At 40.3% G+C, this 19,034-nt stretch overlaps 1 protein-coding gene and 1 long non-coding RNA gene across 5 annotated transcripts in view; both read right to left on the bottom strand.

The window, feature by feature from the left end:
- GOLIM4 (golgi integral membrane protein 4) overlaps positions 1–19,034 on the bottom strand; it is a 36,659-nt gene that overhangs the window by 13,922 nt on the left and 3,703 nt on the right. For 3 of the 4 annotated variants that reach the window (XM_037406581.1, XM_037406580.1, XM_037406577.1), the window contains exons 2-7: positions 6,065–6,139; positions 4,794–4,843; positions 3,992–4,045; positions 3,334–3,484; positions 1,901–1,983; positions 1,221–1,304 (exon numbers count right to left, since the gene is read on the bottom strand). In XM_037406581.1, the coding sequence (XP_037262478.1) occupies positions 1,221–1,304; positions 1,901–1,983; positions 3,334–3,484; positions 3,992–4,045; positions 4,794–4,843; positions 6,065–6,139 (497 nt within the window). The remainder of the gene's footprint in view (positions 1–1,220; positions 1,305–1,900; positions 1,984–3,333; positions 3,485–3,991; positions 4,046–4,793; positions 4,844–6,064; positions 6,140–19,034) is intronic. The other variant, XM_037406579.1, reaches the window with a different exon arrangement.
- LOC119156601 lies at positions 10,813–17,981 on the bottom strand. The gene is made up of 2 exons (XR_005107230.1): positions 17,864–17,981; positions 10,813–17,426 (listed from the first exon to the last, which is right to left on the bottom strand). It is a non-coding gene; the product is annotated as an uncharacterized LOC119156601 (long non-coding RNA).

Genomic DNA, 19,034 nt, shown 5'->3' with positions numbered 1-19,034 from the left:
AGGCAACTGTGCTAAATACCTTCTGTTCTGAAAGAATGTGCGAGACCTTCCTTCTCTTGAAGGAAAGGTTCTCCCTTTGATAAATGCCACGTTCTGGCTGCAGATAGAAAGGCTCTGTGCGCCACAGGTTTTCTAATTAAAGAACTGAATCAAAGCCAGGAGAACTAAATGGAGGTTCCCTTTGGATTTGGTGAACCTTAAATCAGACCCTGTATCTGCCCTTGTGGAATTTCAGATATTAGCAAATACATACCAAGTACCTAACGTGGCCAGTGGGAAAAGAGCTTAAAATTAGCTGCCAGCATATTTTAGTGCTGGAAATTCAGATCCTTCATATATTTAGTCTATGAGGGGCTTTCCTGGTCTTTCACTGTTTTTGAGTATCTACACATATTGACATGCCCAACAAACAGAACTGGGGAAAAAAAGGAGACCCAATGCTTTTAATGCTGCTAATGATTTTGTGGACTGTAAAAACACTTAGATTAAGAAAATTAGTCAGGAATAAAAATAACTTTACACTGCCTCATTGCCTTGCCCTCTGATCTTTCACCAATAGTCCTCCTCTGCTCCAACATTACTTCTACTTTCAGATTCCCAGTGGCCTACACAGCTTGTACTGGCACAGCTGACTGAATCTGCAACACTCTAGCAAAGTCTGCGCTTCACGGAGGGTTCACTTGAAAATCCCATTTAAGAAAGGTAATGCTTCTGCTTCTTTTAAACTTATTTACATTCCACCTGCAGTTTACGTTCCTCCATACATACTATATACTCTACGTCGGTTGCCGTGATGTATATAGCCTTATAAACCTTCCATACACATAAAGAGACTTTATAGCGCACCAGCGTCCAGGTCTTTCTAAGTGATACATGTGAATGTCAGTGTGGGATGTTAAACTAACAGACGTTCTATCAGAGAAGACAGAGAAAGAAAGGTATTTGACAGCTCTCATGGAAGCAGAGATACTCTTCTTATCAGTAAGACATGCATTCTTGGGCCTATAATATAGCTTTTTATTTTCCGACAGCCCTACGATTTGTTGCAGCTTCTTCTTAAAAGCAACCCTTTAACTCATGCATTTCCCTGCAGTGTGCAGCATGGTGCTGACTGCAAACTCCCCATGCGAAAGGCTACATGCACAGCGCTGCAGTCGGCTGGACTCGGAGAAACAAGGGTTAGAAGGTTAGGGCTCGCAGGAGCGGCTCGCCTCGCTGACCTGTGCGGCGGCTAGCGCACTCTTGTGGTCTTCCAGAGTCACTACAAGCTGGTTGTGTTGGGAGAGTAAGTTCTTATGCTGTTGCTACACAAAAAGAAGAACATGACACGTTTCACATCAAGTTCATTCTCCACGTAAATTAGGTAGCCTGGGGGATTTTGAACTAGGAAGATCATTCGATTTATTTCGAAAAGAAAATCCCGAGTTGGAATGACAGCATTTATTTATTTAACACGGAATGTACTTTAAAAAGGGAAAGCGTGCATGCCAGGGAAAAAAACTTGGAGGCCAGGATCTGCGTAACTATAAAATAAAGTTAGAAGTTGGAGTAGATGTTGATGAACACTTTTTTAAAAAACAGAGCTGGAAAACATTAATTTCAGCAAACTTAGATTGCCAAAACCCAATTCTTAACTTGCAAAATCAAATTTCCAATTTCTATACTAAATACATGTCTTCCTTTTTTTTTTTCTTTTTTTTTTCTTTTTTTTTCAAATGAGCATGTACCTAAAGTGCAGGTGGCAAAAGAAAAGAAATCCAGTTCAGCCATATTCTTCTCCTTTCTGCCACATATCAGAAACTCTAAGTCTCCAGCATAGCCCATTTCTGGCTTGTTAAAACTTGGGAAAATGTTTCATTTTCCTAAAGGTCTTTAAAGTTCTCCCCAAAGTAAAGCCTACCTTGACATCTTGTAGCTGGGTGTGAATGTCTTGGTGAGCTTTTCTCAACTGCCTGTTCTCCTCCCGTAAGTTATATAAGGATTCTGTTTAAAAGAAACGATATAGAGAATTTAAACCCAGTCAGATCTATAATACCAGATTAAACACCAAAATTAAGGCTATAACACAAACCACCTAAAATCCCACAGAACTGCTACAATAAAAATGGATTAGAGTAATTGCATGGTTTGTTTATGTTAATCTCTCCCCAGCCCTATAAAAACCTTACATTTTCAAGCAGAAAGTTGTAAAATTTGGTTAAAATCTATATTAGTGCACCCAGTCTGCAACTGGAATTATGCATTGCTCTTCACACTGGGGCCTGCAGACAGCAAAATTCATTATGGTAATCTGAATCTTTAAAAGGCAGAGAGGAAGCCACCCTCCCCTCTTCTCCCACATCGCATCTGGTGAGTGAGAATTTTGTGGTGGGACTAAGCCATTCTTTTGGAAGAAGCAGCCAGATGGCCGGCATACGTAAAAAGCTTTACGTTCTGGGACCAGGGAGAGGGGCTCCTCTTCCCACTTCTTACATTATGTTGATGTGGAATATTGCAAGCAGACACAGGCAGGCTCTTCCCACACTCCAAGCTGCTAGGCTGCAATCCAGCTCAGTCCAAGAGCTAGCTGTATGACTTCGCTGGTGCGGTGCCAAAGCAGAGCTAATAAACACAGCCTCTGCCTGCAAAATACTGTGCAGACAAAACTGCAGACAGCTCCAAAACTAACTCATGTGTTAGTGACACATGGCAGAAAGTGGCTGAAGGCCCTTGATGGGGAGAGCCCCATCCTTTTGTTCTGTGCAATTGTGTAATTAGGACCAAATAGGTCTGCCAACTGCAAAGAATCTCTTTAATAGGAAACTGGATGCCAAGAGTAAATAACGAATACTTCATCGTCCAGGTGTACAGGTGCGACATGTTTCAGACAAGGTATACATGTAGAGCAAATGAGGTCTAAAATGTATGTAAAGTCACTTCATAAAAAAGCACAATTAAATCGCTGAGAGAAATAACAAATTCTTAGATTGCCTTTCAATTGAAAAAAAAAAAAAAAAAAAGAGTAGAGGCAAACCGATTTTTCCAGTTTTATACAAGTCTTAGAACTAAAAATGAAAACCTGGATAAGTCAGCCTCTGGCACTTGATGGGCTTTTAAGTGCCGTGTTTCTTACTGTTTCTCTAATACAGATAGAAACACCAAGCACACATACGAACAGATTTCAGAAAGAGGCCACAGAAGGTCACAGAAGACTAAACTGTAACTTATCAGGAGGAAGGTACATGAATGACCTGTTAGCAAGAACAGAGAAAATGCCTTTCTGTCTCACATCACACAAAACACGATGACAACTACACATTTTAATACGGGCAGCCAGATGCAGGTTACATATACCCTTCAGCTTGGAGATCTCCTGCTCTTTTTCCTGCTGCAGTTGTAAGTATCGCTCCTTGTGATCGCTGAAGGTTCTGCTAAACTCTTCTCCTTGTTTTCGGTGATCCTCCTCAAGGTCGGCATGCTGTTTCTTCAGTTCTTCGTGTTGACTCTGCAAATACCAAGAACAGTTCTGTATCTGCATATCTGGTTAATATTGTCTTTGGCAGTTTGTTAAATAAGTCCAGATGAATAGGAAGCATTCATAACAAGAAGTTTATTATTCAAAGCATGCATATTGCAGCTCCTTTCAAGCACAAAATGATCTCTGTGATGAGTAGCCGCCTGTTCTAGGGCTACGTCACCTCACCCTGCAGTTGCACTGTCCCATTGGGAGCTGCTGAATGTGTCTAAGAAAATCCTTACATGCCAAACTACATAAAGTCTGATAAGTCAGCATTCCACACAAGTAATTGCATTTGATAAGATTAAATTACCCACTGGAAAGCCTGACTAGGAAAAACTTCAGTAAATCATCGTTTAACGGTACTGCGGTAAGAGGAAGGCGCCATCGATGGACGGACATTCTGGAGAGAACCACCAGAAGCCAGCGAGGCCGTATCTCCCCGACACAGCAGAAAGCCCATTTCACAGGACACTGGCAACCTCGGTGACCTACCTTCAACATCTGGTGTTGTACACTCAGTGCACTGTATCGGCTGTTTGAGTCTTGCTGTAAAACAAGAACACCGGTGTGTTAAACAGAACAATGCTGTCACTCCTCTGAGCCCTGGACATGCAGTCACCCAGGAGCCACAAGCCAAGGGACACAGCTCCCCAGGAAACAAATTAATCTCTCTACCTGGTTTGGAACTTAGCAAGCAGATATATACTTTGCACTTACTGCAGCAACAATGTATTTTAACTTAGTTTACTCAGCTCAGAAACCGCTCCCCTGTTTCGACACTAAGTAGCCGTAAAATCCTAATTCACCGGCTTTATGAAGAGTTCCTTACAGGTCTCTGGGTCCTTTGCCAGATACAGCTTTCCTTCTGGCACTTGGTATATAAAACAAAGTTTCTTGATGTTTTCACACTTTCCAGTTCAAAGACCAGGTGCTACAAAGTTGTCTCTGTCCTTTTCCCTGTGGACTAAGCTACAAAAAGATTTCTAATGCTTTCTTATTCCCCCTTCCCCTTAAAAATAGCAACATTATGTTTGAACTACTGTAATATAAACAGGAAGATGCTTTCTAAATTAATTTTTCTGGAAAGATATTAGCATCTCCTACTACAGCTCAAATAAATGGGATTTGCAGAGCACTTATGCACGCAGAGTAGAAATGGGATAAATGAGAGCTCTTTCAATTAGTATTTTGTAAGACCTCTTCCTCTGAACGTTATAATTGCACAGCATTTCCTGTTTCTTGCAACCCAAATAGCATCAACTATTAAAAACTTGTACTAGGAATGATGACTTACCCTTCCTTTATTTAGCGTTTCCTGTGCTTCTAGTTTATAAACAAGAAAATCTACAACATAAAAGGGAAAAAAACTGATGAAAAAAGCCAGGAAGATTAGAATCTGTACTTAAATAACATCACTGTTGCGTACATAAATTCTCTTAAGAGCTGAATACTTATGCAGTTACAATTTTCCAAAAGATCTTAAAAAGAAACCGACTATGGAGAATTTAACAAAATGCTCAAATTTTGACAAAATATTTTCATTTAAGAGTTTCATACCTTAGTGTGAGAGATAAGGGGTACAGACTACAGGTGGGTAATTAAATCTGCTACACGAACTCTCTCAGTAGAGACCGAGTAACATCATTCAAAAGGAAAAGGACATTTATAAATCCTGTATTATTGTATTAGGATTAAAAAAAAAAAAAATAAATAGTATGTTTTAAGAAGTATGAAAGTCTAGGCTAAGTTTAAATAAAATTAAAAAAATTTCCCCTTTTATTCCTTGATCCTCTTTAGGATTTGAAAATGCCGACTCGCCTTTGCACAGCAACGGGACAGCTGTACACTAGATGGCCCCAGAAAGCTGCTGAGGACTGCACAGTAAAGAACAATTTCTTACAGGTTCTTTATCTTTGCTGAAGTACTTGCTTTAATTCAGCAGCTGAGTCCTCAGTCTTAGGAAGAATACAGTCTTACTTTGAAAATTCTAGTGCATTTAGAACAACCAAAGACTTGGAGAAAACTCTGAGGATTGCATTCTGCTGAAGTTTCATAGAAGGCAGATGTGTAAGAAACACAGCGTGTGCCAACCTTTCCCCCTCACACGCACCTAGAACTTAGTTTTAATCAGAAAAAGGTACGTAAGCATGTGTTTACCCTTAAGCATGTGTAAAAATACTGATTCAGAGTCTAATTTCACATTGATGGAATGCAGAAAAAGATCCCTTGAATTTGGTACGAGTGTAAAATTTGCAGCATGCCAGAACAGGATTTACACACGTCCATACTCCACATACAAGTTAGGTTTATGTACATCGATATAGACGCATTCTCAGTGTGGATTATGCCATGTTGTGGTGATCTGTAAACAGTACTAAAAAGATCAGACAAAATATATATGTAATTAGAAAGACGTACTAAAAAGACCACCACAGATCTGCCAGGGTGGTCCTGCTAACGTGTTACACACTGGTAACTAGTTTAAAATTGAACAAAATACATCTGAAGTTACGTTCTAAAATAATCAAGTTATCTTAAATGTCAAAGTGAAAAGCACATTTTTACCTTCTTTTGCTTTCTTATGTTCAAGCCTTTCCTTTTGTAATGACTTTTCTAATCTTGACCTGTGCTCATATACAACTGAAAAGAGAAATTTTGTACACAATGCATTTTAAAAGTAAAATATACAAAACCCACCACCCACCCCCAGCACACCCAGACAGCATTGGCACAGAACGTACCAGGAAAATACAAGTGAAATGAGGTTATAGGATAAAGGACTGTTTGTATTTCTTGGGACAGTAACTATTTTTATTTTTTGCATGCTTTATTGATCCTGGATTCTGGCTTATTTCCATTGCATAAACATAGAATGTGATAACCGTGTGATTTGTTTATGGTGACAGTCAGCTAAGGCGGACCGACATGAAAGCTACCAAATCCTCTTTCCTTCTTCGGCATGCAGGTATGTATTTTCCATGCTTTCATTCTCTCCTGCCTTATTTGTAAAAAGACAAAGACATAAGACGGGACAACCTTACTGCCAGAGTAAATCCTTGCAGCAAAGAAACTGTCACAAGGAGGGAAGAGAGATGCACAAGAGCAGGACGACTTTGAAAGGTGCAGTAGTACCCTAGGCAGGCTGCTTAGGCTAAGACACGGAGAGCCTGAGATCCGTTCCTAAATTGACCCCAAACCTTGGACAACTCCGTTTTCTGCAGCCTTCTGTTTTGTAGAGGCCAGATAGCAGTATCCTTTCACAGCACAGCGCTGTTGAAGACCCATCAAATGCACAATGAAATGCTCAGGGAGACCTTAGAGCAGCCTCCCCGCACCTAGGGGGGGTTGAAAGAAAGTGGGGACAGACTTGCTAGTAGGGCCTGAACAACAGGGCAAGGGGGAATGGTTTTAAACGAAAAGAGGCTAGATTTAGATTAGATATTATTTACTGTGGGGGTGGGAGGCGCTGGCCCAGGCTGCCCAGAGCAGCTGTGGGTGCCCCGTCCCTGGCAGGGCTCAAGGCCAGGCTGGACGGGGCTGGGGGCAACCTGGGCTGGGGGGAGGTGGCCCTGCCCGGGGCAGGGGGCTGGGGCTAGGTGGGCTTTAAGGGCCCTGCCAACCCAGACCAGTCTATGGTTCTGTGATTCTATGAATGCCCTGCATTTCTTAGTAAGCATGTGCTGACAGCAAGTATACATACGCTAAAGCACCTTGTCCTCGCAATATCCGTACAATCTAAGAAGGATTTGGCATTTTCTGAGGCTTTTTTTCATCCCCCAATTAAGGAGATAAGGCAGGAAGAACAAAAGAAATCATCTGAAGGGCTAGGGTAGCTAAAGTATAAAGCTAAGCTGGATGCTTCTCTGTAAGGCTAGGGTATCAGAGAGTGCTCGTCAGCAAATCATTTCAGTTTGAGAGCAAAATTTAATCTTCACTGATTTAAAATCTATTTATGCATTTTCTTTAATTGAGTCACAATATCCACATGAGGCTAGGAGATGAATGAAGATGCGGTCTGTGTACAGTGCTTCAGCCAAAAAGCGACAAGCTGAGGTTTTAGGAGCACCACTGATAGCACAACGCCCAACACCCTCAGCAGAGCAGCTAACAGCAGTCATGCAGTGTGTCATGCAGCGTGTTGTGGTCCCCTCCAGCCGGGTCACTGCCTACAACAATACCCATGTGTTTTTTTGAAAAGATGCTCCAGCATCTTTGCCAACCTCTAGAAGCCATTTGAGCCGACACTGCTATGAGAAGAGGTGGCTCTGCTGCTTGTTCTCCTACAGTTCCTTCTTTTGCTCTCACTGCTATGGGTGATGGCCCAGCAGGACCTAGCAGTTGGGGCCAGGGTGTGTAACAATTTCTTCTGGTGGTGGTGCCAGCTTGCACAGTTTTTCAGAGAGCAGCAGTGACAACTGGCAGAGCCCTGCAGTGCTGGGCAGCATGGCAGAAGATGGACTGCCCTGGGTCTGATCACAGAAAGCAGACAACCTTAGTTCTAGATACTTACAGTATGACAACCACTCCTGGTCATATCAGAGGTCCAACAGACCAACTGTGCCATTTCTCAAGACCTGACAAGGGCAGATCCCCAATACAGAATACACACAATGAGATTACAGTATTTCTTTGGCACCGTCTCCCAGCAATTTATGGCTCCTGAAGACTATCCAAGGCGCCTGCAGGTCTTTTGTGTAAACTACTCCAAAATGGATTTTACATTTATGAATTTGTCTAATTGTTTGTTGTACCCATGCGTATTTAGGACATCCAACATCCTCTGGCAGAAAGTCTCCGCATTTAACTGCCTCTAAAGAAGCATTTCTTTTAGCTTGTGCTTTGAACATCTAGTTTCGGATGTCTCTCGCTAGCAATGGGGCACATCGGTCCCCATTTACCCTTTCCTCATTGTGCTAAACTGAAGGATCGTTATCTGAAATAGCCTACCAAGTCTGCAGCAAAGGAAAGATATTAATTAAAACTCCTGCAAGCGTACAATTGTATTTGTTCAAGCTGTTTTACACAAGTACCTCTCACTATCCAAATTATAATTTGCACACTTTTTTAGAGTTATTAATTTATGTTAATGGAATGTGTGATTTTTTCCTTCAAAACTAGGAAACTACTTTTCTGAGAAGTAAACCATTGGTGAACATAAACCTTCAGCAGGAAGCATCAGACAAAGATTTGTATCTTGACAGACACAGAAAACTCTTCTTGCACCTTAAAACGTGTTCTTAATTCCACCAAGGTGCATTCTGCAGGTTCTTTAGCTACTGGCTTATCTAAAAGTGTTTACGTTTTGGCTTAGAAGCTGCATTGCTAATCAATCCTTGTCACCTATCTCTACTTCCCTATTTATCTTCTAAAGTCAAGGGCATCAGTCAAGATGAACTAATGTATCAACATCTTCTGCAACAAAACAAGCATGTAATGAATATTCAAAAAGTTACCAGCAAGTAAGCTTTCAGAGAAGCAGAGAGAGGAAAAAAAAAAAAAAAAAAAAAAGGCAGCACTACAGCAATGGTTTTATCTATGCACCAAAGATCATGAATGCCAAATAATGTTGCAAAAAGGCAAAAAGAACAGTGGTTGTAGCATAGCAACTCAGGAGAGAAATGAAAATCCACAATGGGTTTCCCCTCCTCTGCAGTCTGGGGTGGAAATAGGCGTTTTGGCAAACAGACCAAACCACAAATGGATTCAGAGGTAACAGTTTCCATTTCACTTTGTCTTTGCAAGCGTACTTTCCTCAGCTCCTCCTAGTGTTTTAAGAAGTGGGGGGGAGACCCAGCACAACAATCCCATAAGGGCAGGAAGAAAGGAGAAAGAGAAGGCAATAGTTTGGGGTTTAGGTGCTCTGTACCCTTCGCAGCTCACTGCACCTCTGCCGAGCACTGGCTTTCCTGTCTTCACCCTGCTTTTTCAAGCAATGTCTCTCCACCTCTCCCAGGCAGCGCGTCCCCACTGCTACCTCCTGTGTGCTACCCTTTGAAATACTGGAACAAAGCTGGCGATGTCTTAAAATAGCCCTTCTGATGGCCAAAATGGCTAAGAAAACCTTCCTCCTACACCTTTCCCCTTCTACTTCATTTACTGATTGGTTCAGGATGTTTTTCTCTGATAGAAGTCCCATAACATGCAATGTAATTAAGATGTTGATTGAAAGTAATTATTGAGAAAGCATAGCTTCCATATTTTCTCACTTGCTCTTTTGGGGAGTAGGTTGCAGGTCAGATTTTGTAAGTACCTGTAAGAGTTTATCTCCCATAAACGTAAATTATTCCCACCAGTCAGGAACTTCCTCGGCAAGAAGAGTCCAAATTACAAGGCTCTTGTACTACAGCAGGGGATTTCTCCTCCTTCACCACCAGCCTGGACATAAGAAGTCTGAGCAAGAATCTTAAAGCAACAATACATTGAAAAACATTTTCCCTATTATAGGTTTCCCATGTGGGAGGTGGAACCTATTATATAAGGAATTTGACAAATTCCTACTGGTATGATGCACCGATGGGGCACTTCACAAATAATTTTTTCCTAGGGCAAGTTCTTAATTTTGTACTTGTCTTTGCACAAATACTTGAACCTTGTTTCTATGTTCCATTTAACAGAATGGGACGGGGGAAAAAAAAAAAAAAAGAGGGAAAACACTGTCATCTAATAGCTAATATGCACTATTCCAAGGCTGGAATAACTGCAGGTATCAGGAATAACTGCAGGTATCAGTTTAATTGTTTAAGTTACGTATATAATGTAACCTACATGAATGAACAAAGAACAACAAACTCACAGAGAGGTGAGCCAGCCTCTAAAAGCACAGCCCAGATTCATAACTGAACACATCACAGCTAATTAAAACACTTTTTGCCTTCAACAAGGAAATATTTTACAGTTCTTGAATTGATCCCAATTAAATCAAGTACTTGAGATTTTTCTCATTCAGAAAATAAAGTGGAGGAGAAGCGTGTGTGTGCTGCTTTATAGGTCCTCAGAAGATTACATCACTTCAACCACTGCTTAACGTTAATTGCAACACAGGAGTCAATGTGATGAAAGCAAGCCTATTTAACAATCACGGTTATTTCTTTTATCTTTGCTTTGCACCTCTAAGCAGTAAAACTATTATTAAGCAAAATAAGCCATTACTGTATATTTAAAAGAAAGTATTTCCTATTGCACATTATCAGCGATTTTATAACTGCGTTACTTTGGTATTTTGGCCTGTCAGAAGCATGACTCCAGTCTAAAATGCCCCAGGTCCCACTATCTTACATATTAGAAAATAAAAATTACATTGGGATTTAAATATACACGATGCAAGAAATTTTATTAGTTTCAATGTTATTATTTCTTACGCAATTCTGCAACCTTTCTCTGAGCTTACAGTAATACTTCTATTTTGAAACCGGCAGATTTCAGTAGTCTTGGCAACATTCAATGTTATTTTCTCTCAGACTGTGGCAGAGTTGAACCGAACCAGCAGCGTGTGGTAAGCCACACTGGCACTTTTCTAGTAACACTATGAAGGCCTGTAGAACATAAACTTGTTATAAAAATACAGTTAATTTCCAATTCTTGTCACTGCAAATAGAACCATTTAAAATGTGAACCCAAGCAAATAGCTTTTCTGCTGAGAGTAAAACACTTCCATGAGCCAATGAAGAATCCCTTCAATATGGGATGTAGGATAGATTTTCTAGTCCAATGACAATAATTAAAAATTTGATCTCGGAAGATTATTTCTTGACTCATCTGATGCTAACATTTCATGCTAGGAGAACATGTTATTAATATAGCAAGACCTGCTCCCCAAGCTTCCAGCTCTGCGTTTGATTAAGTCAGGGAATCAGGCTACAAACAAGGAGATCCACTACTTCACTACTGATAATCTTATCAGAAACTGATCATCAGACTGTGGGTAGCTCCTGGACAAGTATCAGGACTCCCCAGCACAGTACGATCCATACCGGTCACCGTATACACTCCATCTATTTCAAAAGAATCTCAATTGGGAGTTTAGCAATAAATGGATACTCCAGCGACACTGCAAACATCTAAGAAACAAAGGAATCGTTCCCACAGTAAAGACCAGGAACCCTGTATTTTAAGTATAGCACAAAAAACCAGCATTACAGAAACCATATATTTGCAATATATTGAACAAAATATTGAAGCTATTTCATATTTTATGCCCTTAAAGTTTTCTGTTTTGAATTTATACAAAAAGGACAGAAATAGAAGCCAGCATAAGATGAAACTGATCATGTGTGAAAAACAAGCATATTTCTGGCTTAATTATGAAACAGTTTTGCATACAGGCAGGGATGGACTGTTCTCATTTTGCTCACTGAAAACCATAACTAGCACTGCATGCAGTATAACAATTATGTTTAATTTAAAACAAACTCCTACACTTTTTCAATTTACTCACGTGAAGAACAATCAAGCAACAGTTTTGTCAAATTACAGCCAGTCACTGCAAAAGAGCAGAACTCCTCCTAGCAAATTAAACCATGCATCAGCAGTTGTGCTTAAAAATAACCACTGCTTTGACTTAATTCTCTAGCCATTTATGTTGTTCAGAGTATTAATAATTTTAAGAGAGAAGTTTGTAGTTAATATCTGGGTCTTCATATCCAGGGCTTTCATGTCATAGACCTACCACTGATTTTAGCTGCATGAGGAGAAAGTGTAACATCTGCTTTCAAAGAGTCTGCACAAAAAACAACCTATCAATTAAAATAAGCCTGCTCCTCTAACAGTAACAAACTAGAACTGGAGAATGTGACTTGAGCAAATTATGGATATTTGGGTCTGGCTAGCTTGAGTGCAGAGGGACATCCCGCTGCACTGAGCTCCCAGTGCAGAGCCGTTCTACACGAACGAGATGGACCAACGCCACTAACACGGCTCCACACAGAGCTGTGGATGGAGATGACCAAGTGCTTCACCTGGGTCAAAATTTAGTCATAAACCACAAGATATCTACCCAAAGATAAGAGAGAAATGACTACATGCATTTTTGTACAACATTTTCAATCTTGGAACACTGGAATTTTTTTCTGGCTAAGTTGGAATATATCTGAAAAACCAAAGAACGGTTTGGGAATTACCTGTATCCTGATAGTTGACATGTCACTGGGTGCTGGGAATCCATTAGAGCTCACAGCTGACTCAACTAAAGCTGTGAGACTCCTGCTTTTGGCTCTACAAACTCCAAGTCGGTCCCTGGTGTCTTGCCCAGGACAAGAATTATCACTGATGCTCTCTATAAAACTTGCCTTCTATCAAGCAGTTTTTCCCCACACTAACATTGCAGAGCTTGGTAACAGATTAGACAAGGTATCAGAATTAATCATGACAGATTAGTTCTGATACTTCAAAAAGCTCTGGAATGTGTGGAGAGTTCAGATAAGCATATAAGAAAATTCACATGCCTATCAAACCTTCAGCTTTGCATCCTCAAAAAGGAATGAGGAAATCTGAAACGCAACGTGGAGAAGCGTTGCAGATCATAAAAGTTTTGCTTTGACTGCAGTTCTGGAAATGGGGGAATGCTGGGGAATTTGGCACACTAACGCGGTTTGCCCCAGAAACACGTTTATATTTCTAATAGTTGTGGCCTCTATTCATTTATAAGGATGACAGGAAAATTAATTTCTAAACCAAAGTAAACATGTACATTTAATAGAATCCTTTTACTCCACCCTGCCTCATGTACTCCCTTTCTTGGAAGTCAATAACACACCTAGGAAACAGCAGATTTAAAAACAAATTGCAAGATATGTTGGGATGCAGGAAGGTATTTATCATGTTGAAGCAGTAAACTGTAATAGCAGCCGTCAAAAATAAAAGTTTGAGAAAAGGTATTAAATGCGATTAGATATTTAATCCCTAACAGTTAGGCTTCCGACATGACTTTTATTAAGAAAGAGATCATGTTTTCCATCTCAGAAAAGATTTCCTGCAAACTCCACAAAAGATTTTTTCCAGCCTTCGGTGCCACCCACAGTTAGGACATGCTGGGTCAGATTATGCTGTTTTCTATACACCCATCTATGCTAAAGGTTTGGGGGGTTTAAGTGATGATTAAATGCAAGCAGTTCAAACAAAACCTATGCAGTGATTTTAGACTTACATCCTTAAGGTTAGCAGATTTACTTCTAAAAAAAAAATTCCATTCCCTTTTTATGATTTTCTTCTCTCTGTTATTCTGCCATGTTTGTCATGACACACCAGATGATTTTGAAGAAAACCCATAAACATTCAGAAGAGCCACAGAGACAACAGCTTCCTCCTCACATCATCTCTGAATGTCTGGGTCGACTCAGCTCTCAGCTCCAGGAATCAAGGGCCTGTTCTTTCTCTCAGAAACTGGTTTAGACCTTTTTCAATTTCATGCAGCAGTCCAGTAATTCTATCTACATGGTGTTAGGATCTATAGAAATATATATATATATTTTCAAAAACTAGCACAAAATTGACATTGAAGAAAACCAATGTAATCTGTATATATACACACATGTTGTTTTAACAGTCTCTCCTAACTGAAACATACATTTGCATTTTTATTGTAATGGAATACGGCAAACACTGGTGTAATAGCTACAGTTATCACCTTACAAAACTGCTAAACTGCTTCCTTAAATTACTTCTCCAGAGCTTTAACACAAGGGACTTGGAGTCAGCTCCAGTTGTGTGTTTCAAAAGCTGCATACAGAAATCAATAGTTTGAGTTAGTGGTTCATTCTTTATTTTTCTGGTAACAGAAGATCGCTGTCAAACCTCAAAATATGCATCCAAGTATGACAGATTAACTGAAACACTGAAAATGGCATTGTTCAGCATGGTGGCATGGAGAGGAACAGACTTCTTCCTATGCCCTCCAGGGGCACTTCTCTCAACATCTCTGTAATTAAGCCCTGGAAATGACTGCCAAACTCGGGGATCTGAGTCACCTCAGAAAAATAAGATACTAGGCTAAATTCAGATACGTTAGGGGGGAGAAAAAAAAATGTAGAGGAAGAGGTGGAGTAATTGCAGTTTCATTTATTTCCTAATTAATGATACATACTAGAAAATCTTGGGAAGTTTGGTTTATGCTAGATTACCAGAAAAAGATCAGAATTGTACCCATCTCAAAAGACCCTTCTCTTTAAACAAAGAGCAGCATCCAAACATGCTGAATTCCTTAAGTCCTTACCTCAGGCTCCAACATGAGTAGAAATTCATGCCCCTGCATCCTAAATATCCCAAGAAAAAACCCACCCGAAAAAAGATTCTTCCTTAATTAGTTGTTCTGTATGGCTCATTTTTTCAGTAATCTAAATTACCATTAAACCTCAAAACAGCACCTGACTTTCAGCAGGAGAGATTTAATTACTTTTTCTATGTAAGGATCCTATTCCAAAATGAGTGAAGTGAACTATATTAGCCACAAACGGCTGGCAATATCCTCACCACTAGACAAGAGATGCTACAATGCACGCTCAAGCCTCAGAGTGGGTGGAAGTCTTACTCATACGGCTGCCCCACCCAGATACACAGGCTGACAAGCCCAGCAAAACAGCCAGCCCAATGAGACAATGTGTTTGAACCATCATATTCAAGACTTAAGAATTCCATCAGTTTTACTCATGTAGGAAGCAAGGAAGTAGTTGCACTCTGTTGTTTAGGCTTTGGTTTTTACAGTAAAGCAATAACCCCAGGAACGCGTAACTCTCAGGTATTAACTTTAAAGTTTTGTCAATACACTGCAAAGTCACAACCCTCCCAGGACTCTTCCCACGGTGTGTGCTTAGCACAGCCAGATACCGCTTAAACTGCACTGTTGACTACAGGATTTCTGGCTCAGTTTGCAGTTCAATTGTCAGATCATGACCGTGGCTGCTTCATCCCCTGCTTCTCTACTCGTCTCCCTCCAACAAAGCTGATTATGTTTTAGGTGATGCAGAAGCTTCTGTCAAACCTTTGCCTGCTAGAGATACGTGACAGAAGATGACTGTCAAAGAAGCTGGAAGGAAAACTCACCAAAGCATCCACCCATCTCGCCTCCCTCCTCCTCCCTCAGCTCTGAAGTGTTCATAAACCCAAACAGATCACTCGCTCACAAGATTTGAAAGGATTAAATCATCATCAGTAACAAATAGTTTCAGGATATTGGCTCTATCTTACATCATACTGTTAGCTACGAGGCCCAGTGTTAAATCAGGCAGGGGAACAGCAAAACCCAGGGGACAAAATCACTCTATTACCTCATGCTGCTTAATATTCCTTCAGACTAGATGCTCTCTGATCTCCAGCCCAGATTCCAACTTGGGCGCAGATGTAACATTGCAGCACAGGTAGAAATTTATCCTAGAAGCATTACGTCCACAAGGAAAAGTGATTGTAAGGGCATCTGGGCACAAATTACAGGAATGAAAAAGAATATAAACACAGGCATTTGCTTGATTTATCTTTCAGGTCATAGAATTCAGCTGCTGGGACTCTTAATCCCTATGGACCTAGAAGCAACAAACCAGCTCTCTGAGTTAACTGAACTAAACAAAGCTGTAGCACCTTTTCTGTACTTGGATTATGAAGAAATCTTTATCATTCCAGATAACCCAAAGTCTTCAAGTTGAGCTGCAGAACAGACATATATCTATCTAAGTATACACTTCCCACATACATATAGGTACATACAAATGCATATATATGCATTCACAGCATATAGATCTTCCATACTAAAATTTTGCATAAATTATTTAAAACATTTAACGTGCTTGAAGTATTTAGAACATTAAATACCCAGTGGAAAATGTGAATGGAAGTACAAAAGACAGGTTCTTAGATGAGGTTACAAACCAAAGCACACCATGTCAGGAAGCCAGGTAACAGAATTAGAGATGCTGTGTTTGCCATTTCACACAGTACTGTACTGGGTGTTGAAGTACACCCACGTGCCAATGGTACACAGAGAACTAACCTCTACTATTACAGTGTTATCACAGATCATTCAGATCTCAGATAGCAATAAAACACAACCAGAATAAGCACCATAGTGTGACATGCAATCTGAAACTAATAGGAATGACAGGAATTTAGGCTGCTGTTACGGAGTACAATCAAACCATGCAGGAGCTGCATTGATGTAGCTCTACTTGTATGATGTACGTGAAAAATAAGCCATCAAAAGTACTGTTAGTTCTTCCTAGTTCTGCCAACTTACGGTACAAGCTTAAACAGAGTACTATAAAAGAGGGTTACATGCACATCTGTATGTACTTCACTAAGAACAGCTTTGGTACCTACATAGTTAGCATGCAGACTTATTACATATTAACCGCTAAAGTTACGCAGAACTGTGATCTAATATTCTGATGCATTATGCGAATCCCTATACCTAGAGTTGCTATAGATATGATCAACTTCTAGCAGGTCACCTCCAAGGAGGAGCCTCAATATAGGACAAATGGCACAAAAGGCACAGAGGAATTCTACATTTCCTTCTCAGCTGGTGCTTTCTAGTGCTGGATCAGACCGCTCTGAGGAAATCCACACCTCATCTACAGCAGGACAAACTCTGAACTCTCAAGTTCAGAGTCCCTGCTGGGTTGGCTCCCAGGATTACAGTATGGTCTCAGACTGCACTGCGATTGCCTGAAGCCATCAGGTACGTTCAGGCCTCAAGAGACAGAGCAGGAAAATTAAGGTAGTAAAAGGCACTAAATGTAGGCTGTTGTTAGGATTAGGGATTAAAACAAATTAAAAAGATTAAAATAGTACACAAGGGGTTACTTGGTACCCAGAAGATGAGAAGACAAGCTCTAAGGGCTAAAAAGACATTTGTAGGTGCTTTCAATCTTGAAGCAGTCAAAAACATAATCAGGTTCATCTACAGCTGTCAACGTGTTTCTGTTCCAGCAACTGAAGTCCGTCCCTATAAAGCAAATAGTTTGAAACTTAGTTTGACAGCAGGCAAAGAGCATCAAGTTTTGTTTCCATCATTTTAAGAAATACTAAATAAGATTATCTTCATGTTTTGAACATATAATGCTCAGAGAATGAGATTTAAAAATAATCAGCTTAGCAGCAAGATCCACTTCTCTATTAAAGACCTTATAGGTAACAATGACTTTAGGTTTTCTTAGCAGCCAAGAAATTTTGCGTCACCTCTAAATTTTGCCTCCAGTATTCCCTTTGTGGGTTACAAAAGCAGCCCTACTTTCTCCATGTCTATCAGAATTTTGTTAAAGAGATGAAGATGCCAAAGTTTGACTTTCTTTTTTTTTGAGAAATTCAGCTTTCAAATAGAAAAATCTTCTACAACGTGATCTGTCTAAAGGGGGTGAGCTTAAGATCCCAGACTCTCCAAACCTGTTATCCTTATCATGTTGTTGCCAAGTCTGCCATCCTTCCAGTTGCACCCTGGTCTTGAAATTTCAAGAAGCACAAATATTTTGCAGCTGAAGCTGCAAACACCAGAAGAAGCAGAACTCCCCGCAAAGTCACAGATGCATGGGTTAAAGATTTTGAGACCTCTTCCTGCACCATTTTTCATGATCTGTGCATTCTGTCTTGGTAGATCAAAGGGCTATTTCCCCATGCATACAGAAGATTTAGCCTGCTTCACGTGCTGCATTTGAGCAAAACAAGGCAATGAAAAAGATAAAAATCTAAGATGACTGGCTTTTCAAGCAAAAACAGAAAGCTCTGCTCATTCAGGCATGAAGAGCTGGCAAGTACCAAAAAGAAGGTTCTTGTTACCTGCATAGGTGAAAAACCTAAAAAACTGTGCAGAGAGAAAAGAAAACAGTAGAGGGGACAGTCGGAAGCGAAGGGAGGCTGTACTTTGACCTGCATCTGAGGATCCTTCTTAATACTGTGGGCAGACCAAAGGCATTCAGGTTGAAAACTGCAACCTTAACACCTAAAGCTGAGGAGTTGCCTATGATCCCTAAGCATTTCACAAACCGACTCAAATTTCACCCAGAAGCCCAAACAGTGCTCCTCTGTGTACAATCAGAAAAGCAACTGTCTTGACAGGCACCAGCAGTCATAACAAAACCCAATGAAAATTCAGAAGACAGGCAATATTTCACTGTCATCCAAGCGTTTCAATCCAGTTGGCCTTCCAGGAGCACAGCCAGCCCGGCACAATACAGCCTCAGGATCCTCAAAAGGACAACTTCAAGAAGTTGCCTTTTATTTTATTTCATTTTTTATTTAAAACAATAATAGCGTATTGATGAAATGGTTGCTCTGGAAGTAAAAATCCAAGGTTCAGTTCTCTCCTCAGCTTGTAATGAGATTTAGAGTCTTATTTAATCACATAGAAGAGAGCTGCAAACACTAAGAAATCAATTACTGTTGATACAGCACCCTCTTTTCTTCCTGGCAATGCTATGTCAATGACTTTGCCCTTTTAACTGGTTCCTGTTTAAAAAAAAATTCAGAGTGCTCCCATCATACTTCAGGCCCCAAAGTTATCTCTAGACCACTATCTATAGAGAACCTGACTACACAGCATGGAAAAGTTAAATTGCAC

The sequence above is a fragment of the Falco rusticolus genome, chromosome 13, assembly GCF_015220075.1.
Source record: "Falco rusticolus isolate bFalRus1 chromosome 13, bFalRus1.pri, whole genome shotgun sequence".
Classification (NCBI taxonomy): Eukaryota; Metazoa; Chordata; class Aves; order Falconiformes; family Falconidae; genus Falco; species Falco rusticolus.
This window is presented reverse-complemented; position numbering and strand designations above follow the sequence as displayed.